Here is a 21,856-nt window from a genome sequence, read left to right on the forward strand (position 1 = left end):
GTTAGCTAATACTTTGCAGGACATTCAGATACCTAACTATTTTAGCTAGTTTGCTAACTAGCTATTAGTTTTGTCTCGCGTCACGATCTCGTGCAAAGCGGTACCTCGAAGACAGATAACGCGGCTAATCAGCCACCTATAGGTGTTATTAGGTACCCAGCAGGCGATAACTACCCTGGCTGCTTATCTTGATATTTGCATGGGTTATAATGTTACGCCTAACTCACGTTGCCATCTGTTAAAATACATCAAGCAATCTGTCCACCAAAGCGGAATTTGTGTCCTGTTTCAATGTAGTGGTTGTAGTAGGTAATATAACTAGCTGGCTGAAAAACTTTAATCGGTTTGATGGGGACTCTTGCCACCAAGGTGGTGGTGGTTTTGGTGGTGAGGGGGGGGGGTAGGTATGGCGACTAATTTTCATTATCTAGCTACCTAACGCTAGCTAAAACCAAAAGTTGTCGTTTTCTGATGGGTTTTCCGATTTATAAGCGCACAATTAACCGAACCACATAGAATTAAACCAAGTGGTAGTGTTTATAGCTAAATAAAGCAGACGGGAGTCGCTTTGTCTTTTCTTTCTTAATAACCACTGGTTGGTCTGTCTTTTTTTTACCGACAGCGCTTTCGATGCCACCTATTTGGACTATTCCACTTTATCTTTGGGTGAAACTATTTACTTTATTGATCGAAACTGTAATATTAAATAATATGTATAGTAAGATAAATGGGTCACGCAAGTAACAGTTTTTTTATTCTAATTGCAAATTATTATCTATCACGCTAAAACGTTTAATTTGGTATTTAATACATGTACTTCTTTTTGTATCCCCTCAAAAAGGTTTACTGGTCTTATCCATAGACCATCGCGCAAATATGGCGGCTTCGCAATGGATGGAAGGTTTGAGCGAGTAAAAATGAAATGATTTCACTTAAGTGTTATTGTTCTCAGTTTCGGCAACAGAAAGGTATGGCAAAAATTGTCTGCATGATATGTTTTCAGGGTAATACAATTCCACTTTCCTTTAGATTTTACAGCGGGTAGCTGTGTTCTTAAGCTCGATATAGAACATAATAGGCAATGATTGCTACCTACCTTGCTAACACTTAGTCTCAACGTGCATTAGCAACAAGAGTAAGATAAGCAGTACTGAGGATGTCAGTGATGGCTAGCTACCTACCTTTCGAAGAAATTACCTATCGGGCCTTTTAAGACGGATGCACGGTGGGAAATTGCACGGTTTCAAATGAGAGAGGCTGCAGAACTGAATGCTTGATGGGAATTTGCTAGCTAGCATATCTACAAATGCAGACAGTACTTAATCAAGACATGCGACTGATTGTAAATTCGTTTTGATCAGCAGCTAAATTCACGTGAAGGTTCAGTGTTCGTAATCTGTCTGACTACTTGGATTAAGTTTGTGTACTCTTAAGGACGAGTGATTTATATCATTGTACTATAACTTTTTTTTCTCTCTTGTGCATCAGTAATTCACATTATCCAAGACAAAAGCACACGTTTTTTTTTAGCTTGCTGCTTAAATCATTTTTACCATATTGCAGAAGTCAAATAACAAGCTAGCTAAACAAAAAAAAAAACGGTATAGAAATCACATTTCAGTGGAGAACATTTGTATAAAAATGTGTCAATAGTAGCACATGCCATAACAACTGTACAGGTGGAGGTTCCTGTTTAGATATAAACAAGTGTTTTATGTAAACTTGAAATTTAAATGGCGAACATTTGTTTAAATGTGTCAACATTAGCACATGTCATAACACAACTACAAGTGTAGGTTCCTGTTGATATATAAACAAGTGTTTGATCAAAACTTGAAACTTATATTTTCCTTGATTAGGTGTTTTACAGTTAGACATTTTGTAGATCTACAATACATTAGGAGATAATGTAACAAAGACACTTTCCCAGCCTATTTGCAATGTGGTAAATCCATGGTAAAATCAGTTACTAATGTGTCATAATCACAGGAATTTAGCTAAGATGTAAAATAAATCAGACGCTAGGTGGCTAGAAACATTTAGTACTTAGCCAATTGATCATTAGATGTTAATATAAAAAACGAGACATGTACATCTAAATATGTGCATTCTATAGTACAAGAAACAGAAATTCATCCAAATCTGACTTCAAAATAAAAGTCAGATAAAAAATAATGCTGTTCAGTTGTTGACTACAGATTGTAGGCGTATTCCTTTAATTCAACACACCCAGAATAAGTCAGGTAGCACAAGCTACAATATAGCACAATATGTTAATGCAAAATTGTCCATTATGTGCTGGGTTTTGCGCACAATTTTTATGTAGGCCTATATCACTTTTTGTCATTACTATTGTTCATCCTTAAGTAACTATAGTTTAGTGTTAATCGGTGTAAGCTATTCAGTGAAATGGCAATTGTTCATTATTTTTATATTAGCAGTGGAATTTTTTATTTATAGTCAGTTGCATTTCAGACAAGCATAAAAATTGCAACATCAACATCTTGGTTTGATGTTGCATCCACTCTGCGTTTTTTTTGTTTTGTTTTTTTTTTAATATGAAATTGGAAATGGTGCAATATCAACAAATTTGCATGCCTGTATCCTCTTTATCTTTAAACATTTCAGGAAATAAATTATACTACATGTAACTAACATAACTGTAAAAAATCTAAATGTAAGATTAATTAACTTTTATTAATATATTTTGCCTTAAATAAACTGCTCAAAATAACAACAATAGTTTTCTGGTTCTAGTTACTTTTTCAGACACACTGCAACCTTCTTGAACCATTTGTTGTGACCATAATTGTGGAAAAATATGGTGGACCATGTACAAAAGAAAAACTGATTACAACCTGATTTAAAAAAAAAAAAAAAAAAAAGTAGCAAGGTGCTACAACAACAAAGTTATGGGTTCTATTCCCAGGGAGCACACATACTGTGTGAAATGTACTGATAAATATAAGTCACTCTGGATAACAGCATCTGACAAATGCTGTAAATCTATTTAATCTGTCATAGTTTCTGAGTTGTTTATATGTAAATCATATAAATCTCAACCGAGGCATATCATGTCCTTTATTTATTTGTGTCAGGACAATTACATTTTGAATCAAGTGGGTTTTTTGTTTTTGTATTTTTTTATACACAATAGTGAGTACAAACAAATCTTACACACGCCTAGTAGAAGGCATAACTACATTAACAAAAACAAGCAAGCATGTGTTTGCTGTGCTTGTCTCAGATGTATGACATTTTAAGGAATTTTCTTGAGATAAATGCAGCTTAAACGATGGAAAATGTGTAATACCTATCCTCTACCCCCAAAAAAATTACATTTAAGTGACAATTTAGATTCATGTTTCTTCACATGGATTAAATATGTTCTCGGATTTAATTTTATCATCAGTGGTTATTTTGCATTCAATGTATTTTTAGTCTAATTTTAGTAGTAATCTGGGTTTGGATGTGTTTAGACTAAGTCTCGATGTGAAAAACATGAAATGTAGATAAAAATGGAAATAAAAAAGCTATCACAGAAGTTGGTTGTAAAATGTTAGGACATAAAAAAGAAACTCTAGTCTCAGCATCCTGTATGTGACATTATTAAATAAAATATAAAATGCACCCCACTAAACCAGCTAAGTCCAAACAGCTTGACAACTCTTCTAACGTTAGCTACATTCCTGTAGCTTGAATCATTTTGCAAATAATCGATGGTGATTTAGGCAGGTTAACCAAACATGCAACACGACAGTGTTGAGACTATTTAGCTAGTATGCTAAGATGAGTTGTATACTGTTTACAGGGACTTTTTGAATGTAAAGTTAACTTTGCCTCACAGAGTGAGAGATTGCATTGAACGTCCATGTGTGAAACTTAAATCATCATTGTACCACAGTGAAACTAAAAATTATTGTTACATAATTTGAATTAAATCTCTTGATGTACTAAAACACTAATGGTAATTAATTGATCAACCATTTTGTGTTTGTCAAAACGTTGATTACAGCTTACTCCTTAGTGATACACTTGCACTTAGTCAATGGATCTGAAATTCTGGTAGATTCAGTTGATGTTTATTCAATCCAGTTATCCTATTTCTCCCAATACTCTTCTGTTGTAATTTGCCTGTGAAGGAAGCAGGAAGTACTCTGAAATATCTGTTCTGTGATGTCGGCTCAGAGAAATATTAAGCATAATTGAATGTGTCTTATTGCTGTGTCATACATCTAGAACGTTTCTGATGATGCCCTCAGTTTGTTTCCTTGTTAGGTTGCCTGACTTCTCATTTGCATATATTGAAATATAGCAATGTAATAAACAGAAAGCTGCATTATGCAAGTGAACTCATCTCAAATGTTCTTTCTGTGTGATGTTAGCAACCAGACCAAGTTTTATTCATCTCAACCTTTAAATGATCCAAAAACTATAATATTTGTAAAAAATAATATAGACCAGTCTTTAATCACAGCAGGGTCATCACAGTTTTTTGAATTATATATTCTGAAGCATGTTGGATTTGCAATATGTTGCAGTATAAGCACAATGTAGTATTTTTTCTAAATCATGGAAGTTATATTTCCCTGTATTCACATTATTTTTCATACTTCCATACATACTTTGACTTGAACCTTATTAAGTGGACTGCATTAAATGGTCTGAAACTGATAAACAACTAATCAATTAGCTGTTCTATATGCCACTACTTAGTTCATAGCATGAATAGTAAACCTTGTTGGTGTAATGATGCACATAATTTCAGGTTTGATGAGAATTTTGATTCTGAAGTGATTGATTTGATTTTTTATAACAAAATTGCATATCATCATACCATGTTGGGAGAAAACAACATGTTATAAAAGAGTGCACTTTAGCTAAAAAGCAGAACAGCTTCATATAAAACCTTCAGTAGCATATGAGAAATTCTTGGAAGAAACCCAATGCTAATTGCACAGTTGTAAATTTTAAACTTTTACATTTTTAATTTTATTCAGTTTACAGTTACAGGTTGCATTTTTTCTTTTTACATTTTTATTGTTTTAAGTACTGGTTGAAACACCTACTAAATACTGATTACATAGTTCTCAATACTAACATCACATATTAGAATTAACAGCTATTGCTTCAAGTTTACAGGAAGAATATTGGTAAATGTTATAACTGTGAGTCAGAATTTGGCAAAAGTTGTAATAGTGGTAAAAGTTAAAATATAACTATGGTCTGAATTACCTTCTGCATTTTATTACATTTGTTTTCTTTTTGCATCTCCCAGAACTAGTCCTGAGGCATGTCTGCTTTGAAGGAGAGTCCCAAGAAAGAAGAAAATGACAATTCCATGTCTGAAATCTCTGAGAATGTAATGAGCAAGCAAACATTCTCTCCTGAAGAAAGTGCTTTGGATCCATCAATGCAGTGCCCATGTGAAAACATAACAACCAATAGTGACCAAGCAGATCTACTGACACATGTTAGTTTTATTGACTCCATCTGTGCTGATGGGCCAGCCAAAGCTGCTTATGTCAATGGATCAACTTCACCCAATATATCAGATGAAATTCTGCTGGACATTTCCAAGAATGTTCCAGGATTCCTCCCTAAATCATTGCATGCACAGAATTCTACTGTTACAGCCAACATCCAATTTGAAGAAAGTGATCCAGTTAGGAAAGACAGAGAAATGACAATACGACAGATGTTAACTGCTGAAGATGTTGAACACCGTGGTATTTGGGGCTTTGATGCAGAATCTCCTGAAAACTCAGTAGATAGCTATGATGATGGAAATGATCTTGGCTGGAATCCTCAGAGAGAGTTCATGAAGTTCCTGCTGGAGGATCATGATCGTTCTGAAACGGAGGAAAAAATTTCGACAGTTTCTCCATCTGTCAGCCATAGAAAGAGGAAGCGTAAAATGGACATGGTGGTAATGGTAGATCCCTCAGAGGATCTCTATACAGATTTGAATTTAGATTCAAAAAACGATCACCTGGGTGATGGAAGCCAAATAGACAATGGTACTGTCAACAAGGGAGAGCCTCAGTGGAAACGACCCGGATCACATTCGGCAGTATCGAAAAATTTGCCATACTCAAATGGAACTACAGTGGCCTTCAAACGCTTTTTTCCTAAACCAGCGAAAAACAGGACAAGTCAGAAGCTTGGGTTTGTCAAAGAGAATCTATCAACAGACTCTGGCTCAGAGGAGGAAGCTATGTTTTTTCCGAGCAATAGCAAATTTAAAGATAAATCTCATTCACGAAGGCACATGAAAAATCGCTCAAATGCGCCAAATCAAAAGCCATTCATATGCAAAGAGTGTGGGAGGGCTTTTTTTGATCATAATTCACTTTTAAAACACATAACTATTCACCAGAATAAGAGAGAGAAATTTGTAGAGGAAATTAAGGGAACAGATAAACTTAAAGATGAGGGCAAAGATGCAAGGTTACAGTGCCCACAATGCACTTTTGGAACCAACTGCCCCAACACGTTTGTTCAACATGCAAAAACACATGAAAAGGACAAAAGGTACTATCACTGCGAAAAGTGTAATTATGTGGCATTGAATGAAACTGAGCTGAAAGGTCATATGCTTTGTGAACACCGTGTAAGTGATGATCAGTATCTGATAATGGGAAAGCAAGATGGATTAGAGGAACAAAAGTATGTATCGGATAGAAATGCAGCAACTTCATGTCCAACCTCATTCTCCTGTAAAGTGTGTTCTTTCAAAACAAAAAACAAAAACATTCTTAGGAGTCATGTTGAGATATTGCATCGACAGATTTTTGGTGTGAATTCAAAAGATGATGTGCACAGTTTGGAAAGTAGCAAAAATAGATCTCCAACTAAACAGTCTTCCTCTTTCTGCAGATTGCCCAGTGCAGGTTCACAGTCACCAGAGAAAGAAGCACAACAACTATTATCTGAGGACTCTAGGAAAAATGAAAGCATGGTGTCTGATCAAACACCCAGAATATTACAGATGGACAAAATGAAACAAAAAGATACAGCAAATGATAAATTGCCTAAAAATGAATCAAGACTTGACAAATCAATTAACACACTCTTGTCTCGGAAAAGACATAATGAATACAATGGCTCAGAAAGCAAATCTAATAAGATGTCTGACAAAGTCACCATAACGACTAAATGTCCAGACCTTGGGAAGGACTGTATTGATGATTCTCTTGATCCAGAAGCCACACTGTCTGGGAAAGATGGTACAGCCTCCCTGTCCAAGAGCAAGAGGGAACTGTTTACAGTTAAGGAGGGGGGCTCAGTTGGCAGTTTGAAATCTGATGGTAGTTCATGTGAAGGTGTCATAAGCAGTAATGATGACGGTTCCCAAAGCGAAAAATCAAGCTCCAGCTGTGAACATTTACCTTTAGGGAAGCCAGCGTTAAAGAAGTCCCCTTCCAAAAGAAAAATGTCCACTCCTTTCCATAACATGCAAGGCCAACATATTCTAATTGACTTTCCTAAATGTAGGCAAATTTTTAAGAAAACGGATGTGTCAGAAAAATATATGGAAGTGAATAAAGAGGATGGTTTTATACACAATTCTAGCCATAACTCCAGTTCACACCTTACTACACCTGAGTTTAAAGATGCTTTATATACCAACAGCCAATTTTTAAGGAAACGTTCAACTCCTACAAAGGGAAGTCCACGTGCCTCAGATGGTCATTTAGAGCGAGATCTAGATTCCCTGCAAATGCTTTCGATCAAAGAAGAATGTATGGAAACAGAAGTATGTGGTGACATGTCTGAGTCAAGTTCAGCATTGAACCATGGGGCCCGTTCAGGCTTTGAAATAGATCTGAAGTCTTGCCCGTACTGCCCCGCTCTATTTGAGTCAGGGGTCGGTCTCTCCAACCACATAAGAGGGCATTTGCACAGGGTGGGTCTGAGCTATAACGCACGCCATGCCGTGTCAGTGGCTCAGGTAGCTTCACAAGATAAAGTGCCTCCTGTTCGGCGAAGGATGGCTGCAGTGTCTCAAGTTAAAACAGGTGACCATTCAGTTTCTTCAAATTATCTTAAGTGCTTTAGTCTAATTTTCCTATTTTCATATGTAGTCACTAAAAGTACAAGACTCATGAAATTGGTATTGAATGGTACCATTTTAGAACACTTCATGGTCCATGAGAATACTATTAATGCTATATCAAATTCATACTGCTATGGGACTTGGTGAGCTCTATAATAAAACTTGCAAATGTTGTGTATATATAAAAATGTTATTATTTTTTTTAATCTCAAATGAGTTCATTGTGAATTCACATTAGATCAGTTCAGTTGTTGCATGTAAATTATGACTAAAAGCTGAAATTCGACTTTACGCTTTACACTATGAGCTTCTACAGTTGAATTCTTGATCAAATTCCAAGACACCCTATGCAGTGTAACTTGGAGTGAAAGTCAAAATATATGAGAGAGTTTTTCTGGCAATAAACCCACAATTTTAGAAAGTTATGATATTCTGCTATTATCCATATGTCACTTATTTTTGCTCAAAGGAGACATCAAAAGGCATTCTCTCTCCTCCCACAATTGCACAAAATGTTCTTTTAAGTGCACATACTTAATTTTCATAGTTCCACTCTGCTCCCTATTGGATGTTTTTAGATGTGCATCATAGCAAAGGTCACACTGAGATTTTGGATCAAAATTTCTGATACTGCCAGAAGATAATTGTAGGCAGTATTTGGTCATAGAAGCACTGAATCGGCTGCTGTGGAGCATGACACAGTACCCACAGATACTAACTCGGGACCAAAGGATTTTTTAGTCTACTATTGTTGTCTGGGACACCATAATTATCACGATAATTGTATAGTATAAACCTGGCTTATGAAATTACATAAGACAGGTTTAGACTGTGCAGTTAAGGCATTATGAAATTACAGTTTCATTAAAATGTTTTAAATTCTGACCATAAAGATGCTTGCACAAATTATTTGAAACATGCTGGAATTTTGACAAGTACTAGAATAAAGTATTTCACATGAGGGACAATTTTGAAGTTTTCATTACTATTGTGCATCTTATTGCAAAATGACTGTTACTTTGTTTTTTATTGTAACAGAGGTGGACTCGCCTCAGCCTGAGCAGCCGAGAGAACACCCACCAGAGCAGCAGTCAGAGCAGCCGTCAGAGCTTACCTGCCCACTATGTAGGGAGTGGTTTGACACAAGGACTGGTCTGTCAAATCATGTTCGGGGCCATCTGAAGCGCCTAGGAAAAGCATGCTCTTCATCTACGACCAAATCACCTGTAATTATACTAAAGGAACTGATGCGTGACAAAAAGCAGTTCCAGTTGAAATTGCAGGCTCTTGAGAAGAAGTGCCGTGCCTCGAATACTTTATATCCTTTTAGATTAAGCAATGGTCTAGTTTTCTCCACTGCTAAAGTGCAGCGTTTTGGACAGAGTGGCAAACAACAAGGATATGTTTCTTCTCGGTCAGTAGAGGACAAGAAAAAGCCAGAGACTAAAGATGGGATGAAAGAATCACCATCAAGTGATCTAATAGGAATTCTGAAAAAGAGAAGAGCTCACGAGGAGGCCAAAGCCAAAAGCCTCCCCCAAACAGCAAGAAAGGCTCTTCTTTTATCCCCAGTTAAAGAGCGTGTTCCACCACTACAACATTTTAAAACACTGCCAAACTCAATATCAGGTATTATTTGTTCCTTTTTCTTTTTAAAATTTCTTTGAACAAATGCAGATATGATACACATTTGTTTAGAGGTTATAGTGCAATGTGTACATTTATGACTTTTTATTTTCTTAACAAATGGGAAAATGTTCCAGTTTAGCATTATTATGGACAATTATACAAATAATTAATAAAAGTAGGTTAAACAGTTATTGCTGAACATTAAAATGTGCTTAACTACTTTTTCCGCAAATTAACACCCTGCCAGTTCTTGGGTTGTTCAATTGATCAATAGTAGGATTTTAATAGTTTTAAATTACAAATCTGTATACATTTCAAGGGCTGTTGTAGATTCTACACTGAGAAGGCTTTAGCTTTATTTAAAAATATGCCAACATGTAATGTTCATGTTGACTGCTACAGTTAGTCTAATAGAGAACACTTTTCATAGTACTCAGGAATTTTTTCTGTACTTAAATCATTCAGGCTCACTGAAGAAAAAAAAAAAGTTTTTCTTCTTAATGTAGCCCCAGAAAATCAAGTGTACATGCTATTCAAGAATGGTGGTACCAGTAATTTAGTACATAGTTGGCATTGGTGCTGCAGCAGCAGTGAACATCAGCAGTTTTTGTCACTGCATTCATTATTGTGGATTTTTTTTTTTTTTTTTTAATGTAATACCAAGTCTTTTACAGGTAACAAAATTGCTGTTGGTGTTTTGATTAGTTTCAAATGGAAATTACGTTAGTTAGGTTCAAGTGAGTTTTAAGTTAGTTTCAAATGGAAATGTCCTGTTACTAAAACATTTAGCCTTATTTCAGCTTGTGGGCTTAGATATTCCTCATTATATGTATACTGCTTTTGTCTCAGCATCTCCCAATGAACAACTGCCCAATATATCTCAATATTTGTTTTGTCTGATTGATTGATTAGTGATTAGGAGATTTAGATTAAGTGATTTTTTAGTAAAGAAATAAGACTTGTAGGCTGACTTGAGGGTTTAACAGCTTAGTGTAATATAAGTACTTGGCAGTTTTTAAAACTACTGACCTTTTTCTTTTTTAGAGAAAAGTGAACTGAACAGGAAAGTTTGCATTCACTGTAATGCAACTTTTCACAGTGGTGTTAGTCTCTCCAATCATTTGAGGGCATATGCACGTCGAAAAAGAAATGCACTTTTGGAAGGATCAAGTAAGTATCCTTTACATTTACATTTATGCCATTTAGCAGATGCTTTTATCCAGAGCAACTTACAAAAGTGCTGTCATTTACTTATAGAATACATCCTAGCCAATACAATAGGTTAGATTCCAAGATACCAATGAACTACAATACTGTAGAAATACAAGGATCACTGCTGATGCCTAGAAGTACAAAATTCATAAGGTCTATTTTAAACAATGATTATTGTAATAAACAATAAGTACTAGAGTTTGTTAGACATAATCAGTGTAATAAACAATACCCTACAAAAAGTACTAGTATAGTTAGTCAATATAGGAGCAGGGTCAGTGGTCATTTAAATATTCCACAAATAGATGGGTTTTCAGTCTGCGTTTGAAGACTGAAATTATTGTATGGGATTATCAATAATATGCTATAGCTGCAGCAGATATAGATAAGGTTTAAAAAACGTTAGAATGTTCCTTTAATACCTAAGGAACCGCTTACCTTATATTAAAGTTTTGTTGTTGTTTTTTCAGCGTATGACTGTAAACAAAGAAAGCAAAGGTCAAGGTCTGGGTCAAAGAAGAAGACTTTTCCTTTGTTGCACACTCCAGAGGAAATTTACAGACTCACGTGCAGGTATTGTACTTGTATTTGTATATTACGGTGTTGCATAGTAAGAATAGCAGTTCATAATTTTGTGATATTGGGATTGTGTGTCTGTGTGTATCTTGTTTCCTCACCACCTGAGTCTCCAGTGACTTCACATACATCTGCCACAGGACAGCTATTTGCTTCTGACGCTTAAAAGGTTAAACTAAAATAGTCCAAAAACATTAGTCCAAAATATGTGTTTTAATGCTGGAAAAAACACTGAAGCCTAGTATAGGTCGTCTGTGTTAGCTATCTTACATACTAATATTTACCTAACGCAGTAGTTTTGTTTCTTTTATTTCTATATTCAGTATTATGCAAATCTATTCTGTGATAGCAATATAAAACCAGATAACATGAAAGAAACAAAACCTAGCGGGGCAGGAAGTAATTATTTTCTTAAAATAAATTAAACTAAATGTAGCACCCTGGAAAGTTTTCCTAGCTTTTGTTATTATTGGTTTGTTTGGGATTTTTCTTTGTTTGTTTGTTTGTTTGTTTTTAACATTGACTGGCTGCTTTTTGATTTATTATCCTGTTCAAGTGATCCCACACAGCTTCAGTTATGTTGAGGGTGGGCTTTGTTCTCTGGAGGGTGGGACTCTGTTCTGCCCTTTCTGTAAGTGCACTGATGTAGGTCTTATTTGTGCTTTTGTTGTGTTTGGAGTCATTACCATGCTAAAAGGTCCTTGCAAATGAAAAGAGCTCATTGGAGGCGCCTGTTTTCAGTTTAATTTTTTTAATCAAGTGAAATACACAAAAAATAATATATATTTGCATATATATATATAGTGTTTTGTTTTAGCAGTGTTGTATAGTTGTTGGTTTTTTTTAAATAGGTTTACAGTTTCTTCATTGCCTAAAATATTTTCATAGTACTCTATATGGTATTTGTATGTAAAGAAAACATGTATACACTGTATGGCCAAAAGTATGTGGCCATCTGACCATCACTCCTCTCTAGTATGCTTAGACATCTCATTCTAAAAACATGGGCATTAATATGGAGTTGCCACCCAGCTGCAGCAACCTCCATTCTTACGAGAAGGTTTGATGTTTAAATTTGAGCATATTTGTTGGGATTTGTGTCCATTCATTCAAAAGACCATTTGTGAGGTCAGACAGTGATGTTGGATGAGAAAACCTGGCTCAGAGTTGACATTCCAGTTCATCCCAAAGGTGTTCAGTGAATTGAGGTCAGGGCTCTGAGCAAGTTCCTCCACACCAGACTTGATAAACCATGTCTTTATGGACCTCGCTTTGTCTACAGGGATACAGTCATGTTGGAACAGGAAAGGGCCGCCCCCTACACTGTTGCCACAAAGTTGGAAGCATATGATCATCAAAAATGTCTTTGTGTGCTGTAGCATTAAAATGAACTTTCACTGGGAGTATGGGGTCTTCTTGTTGGCAGTACGCATTCCAGCAGGTAGCTTTCTGCTGGCATCCGCCAAATCAGATTTGTCCACAAAACTGACAGTGAAGCATTATTCATCACTCCAAACAGCACATTTTCACTGCTCCAGAGCGATACACCACTGCAGCTGTAGCTTGGCATTGTGCACAGTGATCTTAAGCTTGTGTGCAGCTGCTCAGTCTGGAACTGGTAGTGAGTGATGTAATAGAGTATAAGTGATTTTATTTTTATTTTTTTTCTGCACTTCTGCACTCGTGAGCCCTGCTCTTTAAGTTTGTGTGGTCTGCCACTTCATGGCTGAGCTGCCATTTCTCCTAGAAGCTTCCATTTCCCAATAATAGCAATTACAGTTGACATGGGCAGATCAAGGAGGAGGAGGAAGGTCCACATACTTTTGGCCAAATAGTACAGGCTAACATAGGTACGATTAATAAAACACAAGAAGATTTGGGCTCAACTTGAGCCTGAATGACTAACAATTAGGTGACTGGAAGAAACCTGTGTTGGTCAATGACTGACTCAGGAACTAACTGTTACTTTGTCAACACATTGATACCCCTGGAGATGAGTAACCTTTGGCACGCTTTACATTTGTGTGCAGGTTTTGTGATTTAGTCTTCCAGGGCCCACTGTCTGTACAGGAGGACTGGGTGAAGCATTTACAGAGGCACATTATGAACACTGCTGTACCACGCACAGGGGCAGGAATGGTGGAGGTCACTTGCTTTCCTGAAGAGCCTAGCTCAGACACAGAACCACAAACCCAACCATCTGCAATGCAAGCAAGCTCATGAGATCAGAATACACAGAAGATTTGTCTGTTGTCCATGATATGATGTATTTGTAAATGATTTTACCTCCTGTGCAAGTTTATATGGTCTTGAATAATAAGTAATTGAATTTTCACACTTCAGCGCACAATGATGTTCAGCTCTTAACCCAACAGTTTTTTAGTATTGTTGCGTTGTCCTTGTGTTTTATATGATTCATTAATAACAGTACTCATGGTGGGTGAATGTGTTGAGATTTCAGTGGAGACCAACACCAAAAGACAACTGTTACCTCAGACACTTCACAAACCTTTTCAGATAGGGTTTTATTTCACAGAAATTGAAGTAGCCTCTACAAAAACTGAAATAATACTGTATGATTTTTTTTTAAATGAAATTCCATTTAAACCTTTAATCCTCCCACTTGTTCATCTATGGTGCAAATGTATAGAAAAAATATAGTAGATATATTTACTTAACACCTTTTTAAATTACAACATGATTTATGAAAAACAAATTGGTCTGTCACTATTAGGGGTTTAACCGATTTCTATAATATGTGTATAACTACATAATTATGCGTGTCATTTTTTGTGTCAGAAATGGGTCACGCACACACTGCATCCCCTAATTTTGACTACCACACATGTGAAAAGTAGGTTTTGCCATTTGTGCTGGAAAAAAAATTACGTTTAGTTATTTTAACTATTTTTGTTATATTTTTGTTTTAAATAATTTATGTCAAAATGTAAATCTTGAAAGATTTTTTTGTCGTGCAGAATAAAAAAGTTCCTTTTTTATGTTTTAACCTATTGGAATATTAATACTAAGCTGGGATATTAATATTACACAGTGAATGTAATGTCACACTGTTTTAAATGTATTAATCTTGATTGTATGTTCCACATTATCACTTTTTGCCAAGGATAGCAGTCTGTTTCTTACATTTCTGTCACTAAAGTGTATACTTAATTGCTATTGGTATAATTTATATTCACTGACTACTTTTTAAATTGGCCTTTATTGGTGCTCACTGGCCATAGCACCATGTACATCTATGTAGTACATGTTTTGTGTGTGTATAGTAAGTGATTGCAGCTTGATGCCACAGTCAACATAAAGGTACCCTCTACTCCAGTCACCAACATTCAGGTTCTGTCCCCAACATCACTTTTGACCATATATTATGAGGGTAGTGGAATGTTTTCAAGACAGGAGAAATGGCAGTGTTGCACTGGTTTTTAAAAAATAAATAAAAATTAAGATCTCCTACTTAATATAACTAACCAATAGCAGAGTATTGTTAAATATAGAAAATGAAATTTGGGCATAACATATAACACACACACACACACATACATATATATATATATAAAATAAATATTTGTGCACACGGGTAATATATTAAAATGGTACGAGAAAGAAAAACAACCCTAACATTGATATAATGTGCTGGTATTATGGTATTTAGAATTGGTTACTGGAAGAAAAAAAAAAACTACTCTTCAATTCACAAGTGAGAAAATGGCCTCCTTTTTCACCTTGGGAAGAAATGCCGCAGGCTCAGAACAGCAGTGCCTCCTGCTGGACAGTATTTGTTACCTTCAACTAATGCCTTACAATTACAGGAATTATTCAAGTGGCAACAAAATGTAAAGCTAGCAAATATTCAAAGAATGAGGCAGAAGGTGCTAAGTTTAAAATAATATGGATGTAGATGCTGAAACCTAAACACAAACGTTTTAAAATTCATTGAAGTGTTAAGTTTGCTAACATTTAATAAAATGTAAATTATTAGGTTGATCCAAACACTACAATGTTTTAGGAAAGCATGCCCTGTTCATCTCTTATAAAAATATTTTGCAGTAAAATAAGAAAAATAACATTTTCCAATAAAGCAATAATCTTATTAAGTATTTTGTATCACTAAAAAGTATTCCATGGTTAAATGGTGAAGAGAAATTAAGAACCGCTGGGTTCCATAAGATAAGGAAAGGGTTTCCTTTCTTGCAGTGGCTGGATATGCAGGTTGTTTCCTGTTCGGTTGTAAAAGCCAGAGGGCAGCCATGTGACCAGAAATGAGCTAATAATGCGCAGATAATCATCCAAGCCAGCCAGTCTCAATTCAGCATAATTATTTTTGATACTTTGTCATACTGTTGCATTCCACCATCTTTTTAGTAATGCTGATCAGTTGTAAAATAAATCAATTATAAAACAAGCATCACATGATAATTTTATTCCAAAAAATGAATTGGTACTGAACCCAAATACTTTTGTACATATTTAATCATTCATTTTTGTTATGTATATAAATACACCCAGTGGTCCTGGCAGAATTCAAAAGAGGCATTTCAAATATTAATTTGTCACTCAGCAAAGACAACCGTTTTATCACACACACACACACACACACTGGGTAACAGAGTACTATTTGAAAACAAACCATCATTCAATGCAATTCACTATATAATTCTATTAATATTTTTTGTTTATAATTTATTATCAATATGCATTATGGACTCACCACCCCCACCCCCCTCTGGGGGATTACTTTATATTTCAACTGTTATGAATTCATTATTTGTGCAGATATACAACCTTGAGATCTGCTGTTCAATTAATAATTCTAATATGTATAATTCTACACTATCCTACACTTTTGTTTTCAAACCTGGTATAACAACTTTAAGACATTAAAATATGTTACAATTTAAAAATACATATTTCACAATACAGTACTTAGATATACATATATATTTCCATTTTGCCACTGGGTAATCAGGGAAGCATTCGCATTTAAAAATCACATTTGGCAAAAATGTATAAAATGAATTCACTTTGTATCTTGGAGAATACATTCATCTGTTGACCACAATCCCTTCTAGTCTTGCCGAACTCCTGAACTCCTTTAGCGTCTTACTCTTTCTACAAGAGGTTAACTGTAGCAAAACAAGTTACAATACATACAAAAGTGATTTCATTTATCTTGGACATTACCATCTTTACTTGGTTATATCATTCATAAGAATGTCCTCTGTGGCTAAAGGATTAAGTATAGGTGATAAAAGCACTTTAAATTGTGTTCAAATTATATACATCTTTGTTACACAATATCTCTACTCATGTTCTCCTTTACCTCTAGGGGGAGAGTGTCAAAAAGATGATCCTCCACAATGAAGAAGTTCTTTTTAAGATGACGACATTGGCTAAGTTGGCATGGAAGGTAGTCTAAACAGTTTCCTTTTAACTCTAGCTGAGAGAGCTGTAGCAACTCTCCAATAGAGTCTGGGAGGATTGCAATGCTGTTGTGCCCCACACAGAGGACTTTTAGTTTGGTGCATTCAAACAGCTGTTCAGGAAGAGACCTAAGCTTATTTCCAGTGATAGCAAAGTGTTGCAGGTTTTGGAGAAGTCCTACCTCATCTGGAATCAAAGATATGGAATTGTGACTGAGATCCAGGTACCTCAGCTTTGGAAGATGAAACAAAGATACACAAAGGCTGTCCAGTTTGTTGTAGGAAAGGTACACTGACTCAAGATTCTTCACATAACTTATAGTTGGTGAAATAGCAGTGATTTTGTTATGCCACAGTTTGAGGGATGTCAGTCTCTTCAGGTACTGAAAGCTGATGACCTCTTCGATGGTACAAATGCTGTTGGACTTCAAATCCAGCTCTTGTAGGTTAGTCAAGCTGAAAACAGCATGGGGAATTCTCTCTAGCTCACAATTATGGAGCTCCAGTTCAGTTAAACTTGTCATCTTCTTAAGTGTGTTCAGTACCAACAGTTTAGTTCCATCATTGTGTACCACTAATTTGACAAGATGTGGTGAGAGGTCTGTGAGATTTGTGGGCATCTTGTTCAGATTGCTCTTGAGATATAATTTCTTCAGGTGTCTTAAGTCCTTTAGGGATTCTAAACCAATCATTTTGTTGTGTTCTGAGTTTAGGTTACCAACCAGATACAATTCCCTAAGGTTCCTCAACAGATAAACCCATGCAGGAATTTCTGCAACATCTGTAAACTTCACATGAAGGCAGTGCAAATGGTCTCTAAAGAAAGTAAAAGCTGTTTGTTCAACTTTTGCGGGACAGTGATACAGGTGTAGTTCCTTTAAATTCATCATTTGTGAGACCTTGGCTGAAATTCTGACTTCGGGAATAAGTTCCAATTTAAGAACTTCAAGCTCTGTGAGGTCAAACACAGAATTAGGTAGTCCTGAGAGCATAAACAGGTGTAGCTCCTGCTTTTCTTGGGCATTGCAGCTTACGTGTTGCCTAAGTTTCTCAAACGTCCATTCATGATTAAGGCTAATTTCTCGCAGTTTGTTCTCGCTGACCTCAGACAGAAAAACAGCAAAACGCTTTGAATGCAACTGATCATACTGATCTACCATATGCAGAAGAAAAGCGAAGTCATTTTTGACATCAGGGATGTCACTGAAGCTGCTCTCTTCTCTGACTTTTTCAAAAGAATACTCCTTCAGTGGGCGACGGAAGAGCCAGAAGAGAGCATAAAGGCACACAAGGCCATAAAGGCCAATTATGGCCATGAATGTGAAAAGGAGTTTCCTCAACATGAAAGCCATGTTGTGAGTGCAGAAGAACCTACCATAACCAGTTAGGTGCTCAATTTTAGGTTCACATATATGGGAGAATTTGATGGCTGCTGCAAAAGTAGACGTGTAGCTCAGGATTAAAATTAACTTTAGTGCTTTGATGAATGTTTGTGCCACATAGAGGTTGTAAATAAAGTCACTGTCTTCCACATGAGCTCGAAATGTCCGCACCTTTTCAAAAAGAGCCTTGGCCTGCTCTCCATCTTTTTTGTCCAAAATGGTCATGCTTGGACCTTCAGGAACAGCAGAGAACCTCTCAGCAGAAAAGTTTACCTTATTGCTCTCTAATATAGGTGTGGATGAACCAGCACTGTCTTCTCGACTGTCTGTGGATATTTGTTTAGAAGCCATCTGGCCAGCCATGATTCTTTGCTTGCTTTCTTCAGAGTCTTCACATGCTGTTTCAGACAGTGCTTTTGTGGTCCAGGGTGACTCAAAACATCTGCCCAGGATTGACACAAAGTGTTCAATCTTTGAGCTTGTTTTGGGGTATTTGAACCAAAAATTGCTGCTGACCATCAACAATATAGTGTGTATCAGAACAAGATAAGGAAAATACTTGGAGTACCATGGCAAGGCAACATGGTAACACATTTGGTTGACAAAAATGTACTGCTGATAGTCTAGGTTTGTTGGGCGTCCTCTGGGTTGAGGTATGGAACTGACCATTTTGCTCCTAATGGGAATATGTTGACTGAGATACATGTCATGCATAATGTTGTCGGAAAGATCATGAGTGGATGAAGTTTCAGAACCCAGTGAAGATGTGGAAGTCTCCTGTGGGTTCTCTGTTGTATAGTGGCTTGCTCTCAGGATCTCTTGCTTTTCCTCTAGAATGGGAAGGCATGCCACTTGGTCTTTGGTTAATTGCATTGTCCCAGCAAAGATGGCTAACATCAACATGACTATCCCAAGATAGTCCATAAAGACATCCCACCATGGCTTCAGGATTCGATATGTTGGCAGGACATCATTAAGTGAGGCAACTTCAGAAAGACTAAACATATCTGCAAAAAAACAACCATACCAGTTATTATAATGTTGTTAGTATTTGATCAAATTAAAGTTAAATAAGTAAATCTAGGACAGTGCTTTTATAAAAGCATGTCTTACTATGTTTTGCTATGTAGCATCAATAAATTCAGTACTTCAAAATAAAAACTTTTGAAGTGGTCTTTAATCGTAACAAGACATTCAAAAGAAAAGTTGTAAAATCAACACATAAATCTGTATAATTTATCCAAGTGATCAGTATGTTGACAATGCCTTCCCTTATTGACTGAGTGCTTTGTTGATTTTATGTGGCTCTTACCAAGTGACACGATGTAATGTATAGCTATAAAGGACAACAGTAAATAAAAATACTAACAGATATACTGTGAACCTTTTTGAATATAGTTATTAGGTCACTGATGTGTAAAAACTCCTAACACAGGTGTCAATGTTGAATGGTTTGCTGCACTGCAGCAGTGTCAGAAAAACTTTTGTTTTGGTTTACTTAGGCTCCCCCCATAAATGGCAGAATGTACAATCTGCTTCAGTAAATATCTCACAGAAAAGCCAGGTTTACACCAAAGAGCTCTCCCTTTACAATGACAGCACATGCCAACCTTGTATCTCGTTCATAAATGTAGCCCAGACACAAGCTTCAAATGGAACTGGGTGTTCTAATTTAAGTGTTTAGTAATTGTATATGTGTGGCAGATGCATACATAATGTTGGCATAATCCTTGTCTAAATGTGTAGACTATAAATTGTTAGAATGAGGAGAATAGACCTGGAATATGACCAATTCCAAAAATGTAGCATATGTATGTAGTCAATATGTACTCTGAATGCCCATCATAACTACAAATAGTTTAGGCATTTAACCTCTATGTACTGTATTTTGAACATTTGGATCCTAAATTATTGTAGCCTATTCAGGTTTCACAGACCTTCAGAATCCTGATCACAAAAACAAAGTTAAGTGGCAGTCTCATGAGAGGTTTAACATATTCTTGTGACATTTGAGAAAGTAATGATAATGTGTCCATCTCTGAGGAGGCTGTGTAAATTTCAAGATGTACATTTACCGAAGTTTAGGCGTGTTCAGGCAACCTACATTGGAAAAGCGCGTGAGGCACACTGACAAGTCAGCACACGTTGATTAAGGGACCTTAACAGTGTTCAGTCTGATCACATTCAGACTACACGAGCTTATGCGAAGGAATGACCTATGTAATACCGGAAGGAACACACGAGAAACGTGTTTACCCAAGTTCTCAGTTTAGACCAAAGTTACTACATTTCAGTAGGATTACTATGTGCATGAGCGTTATATAAGTGTTCAGTCAATGCACGACTGAACAAAATGGCAATAAACAATATACAGAGATTGTTTTACTGTTTTAAACATTGTTAAAAGCACTATTGTTGAAAATCTGTAATTCACTTCAGATTGTGGTTTTCTTTTAGATCCAATTAACAACTCTGTGAGTTCTGTTCATTTAGTTTTAAAAGAACCCACCGAAGTACAAGTACACTCCACAAAAGCGCGTAAATTCACTTTTGTAACGCATCGAAAGATTAGTCGCAGAGCTGAATAAAGAGCATGATATCTATGGTGGGAGGATGCGTTAATAATGTCAGAGAAACGGGTAACTTACTAGATTTGGATGTTATTACTTGGCTGACAAATTACAAGCTGTATTCCATGGAGCTGTTTCCCGCATAATTATGTGTTCAACTCTCAAGAAACGACAGACGGCGAATTCAGGAATAGAGAAGCGATTTGTTACGGAAAGAGTCACAAGCCTCGAATGCACTAAAACGCGTACTTTCCGCGCAGCGCAACTCTACAGCCAAATCATCGCGCAATGAAGTCAAAGTTTTCCTTTAGGATAGTATTTAAATGTCAGTCCGTTTGCCTTAACAAACCGTTCTCCGGTCTGTGACGTTGCTACGAGTGAATAACGTTTTTTCATTGGACGATAACATCGTTCAACGTCCGACGCTGTTGCGCTTATGTACTTTGCCTCCATCATTCGGTGGTTATAGATGCACTCACTCACTCCCTGAACCGATCTCATGTGTTTAATTTGCAAATTTAGAATGATCTATCACATTTCAGAAAATTCCTGTTGATATCAAATATCAAATCTGAATAATTGTGTCCATTTCGTTTTATACATTAAATGTGCCTTCCTGAGACTGCTTCACAAAGCTGTGTGAAAACAGGGACAACAGTGGAACTGAATCAGCGATAAACTCCTGTGTTACTATACAATGTATTATACAGCACTGTACATTCTGTTATTCTGTCTGAATATAGCCATTATGCTCTCTCTCTCTCTCTCTCTCTCTCTCTCTCTCTCTCTCTCTCTATCTATCTATCTTTGAAGAAACTAGTTTCCAGTTATGCGCAGCTCAAACAAATTTTCTTACAAGACTGTATTGTTGAGCTGGCACTGTAGGTGGTGTAGGAAGTGTCTAAGGCAACTGAAACCTTCTCTGGGTGGTTTCTTCAGGTTTCAGCCAGTTTGCCTGAGAAACATATGGCCATTGCCACTGCATATCTT

At 36.3% G+C, this 21,856-nt stretch overlaps 2 protein-coding genes across 3 annotated transcripts; one reads left to right on the forward strand and one right to left on the reverse strand.

Annotated features, from left to right (window-relative positions):
* Nucleotides 1-879: 879 nt before the first annotated feature.
* On the forward strand, nt 880-14,483 carry znf644a (zinc finger protein 644a). Of its 2 annotated transcripts, XM_027026379.2 has the most exons (7): nt 880-968; nt 5,279-6,534; nt 6,880-8,021; nt 9,098-9,688; nt 10,733-10,858; nt 11,371-11,473; nt 13,507-14,483. In XM_027026379.2, the coding sequence occupies exons 2-7, from the start codon at nt 5,294-5,296 to the stop codon at nt 13,697-13,699; spliced, it is 3,396 nt and encodes a 1,131-aa protein (XP_026882180.2). In that variant the 5' UTR covers nt 880-968; nt 5,279-5,293; the 3' UTR covers nt 13,700-14,483. The 2 variants fall into 2 exon arrangements, with proteins under 2 accessions (XP_026882180.2, XP_026882172.2); XM_027026371.2 differs by having other exon boundaries at nt 5,279-8,021.
* A 1,463-nt stretch (nt 14,484-15,946) lies between these two features.
* On the reverse strand, nt 15,947-21,209 carry lrrc8da (leucine rich repeat containing 8 VRAC subunit Da). The gene is made up of 2 exons (XM_027027275.2): nt 20,945-21,209; nt 15,947-19,303 (listed from the first exon to the last, which is right to left on the reverse strand). Exon 2 carries the CDS (start codon nt 19,299-19,301, stop codon nt 16,782-16,784), a length of 2,520 nt encoding a protein of 839 aa, XP_026883076.2. The 5' UTR covers nt 19,302-19,303; nt 20,945-21,209; the 3' UTR covers nt 15,947-16,781.
* Between the last annotated feature and the right edge of the window lie 647 nt (nt 21,210-21,856).

Source organism: Electrophorus electricus, chromosome 15, assembly GCF_013358815.1.
Source record: "Electrophorus electricus isolate fEleEle1 chromosome 15, fEleEle1.pri, whole genome shotgun sequence".
Lineage (NCBI taxonomy): Eukaryota > Metazoa > Chordata > Actinopteri > Gymnotiformes > Gymnotidae > Electrophorus > Electrophorus electricus.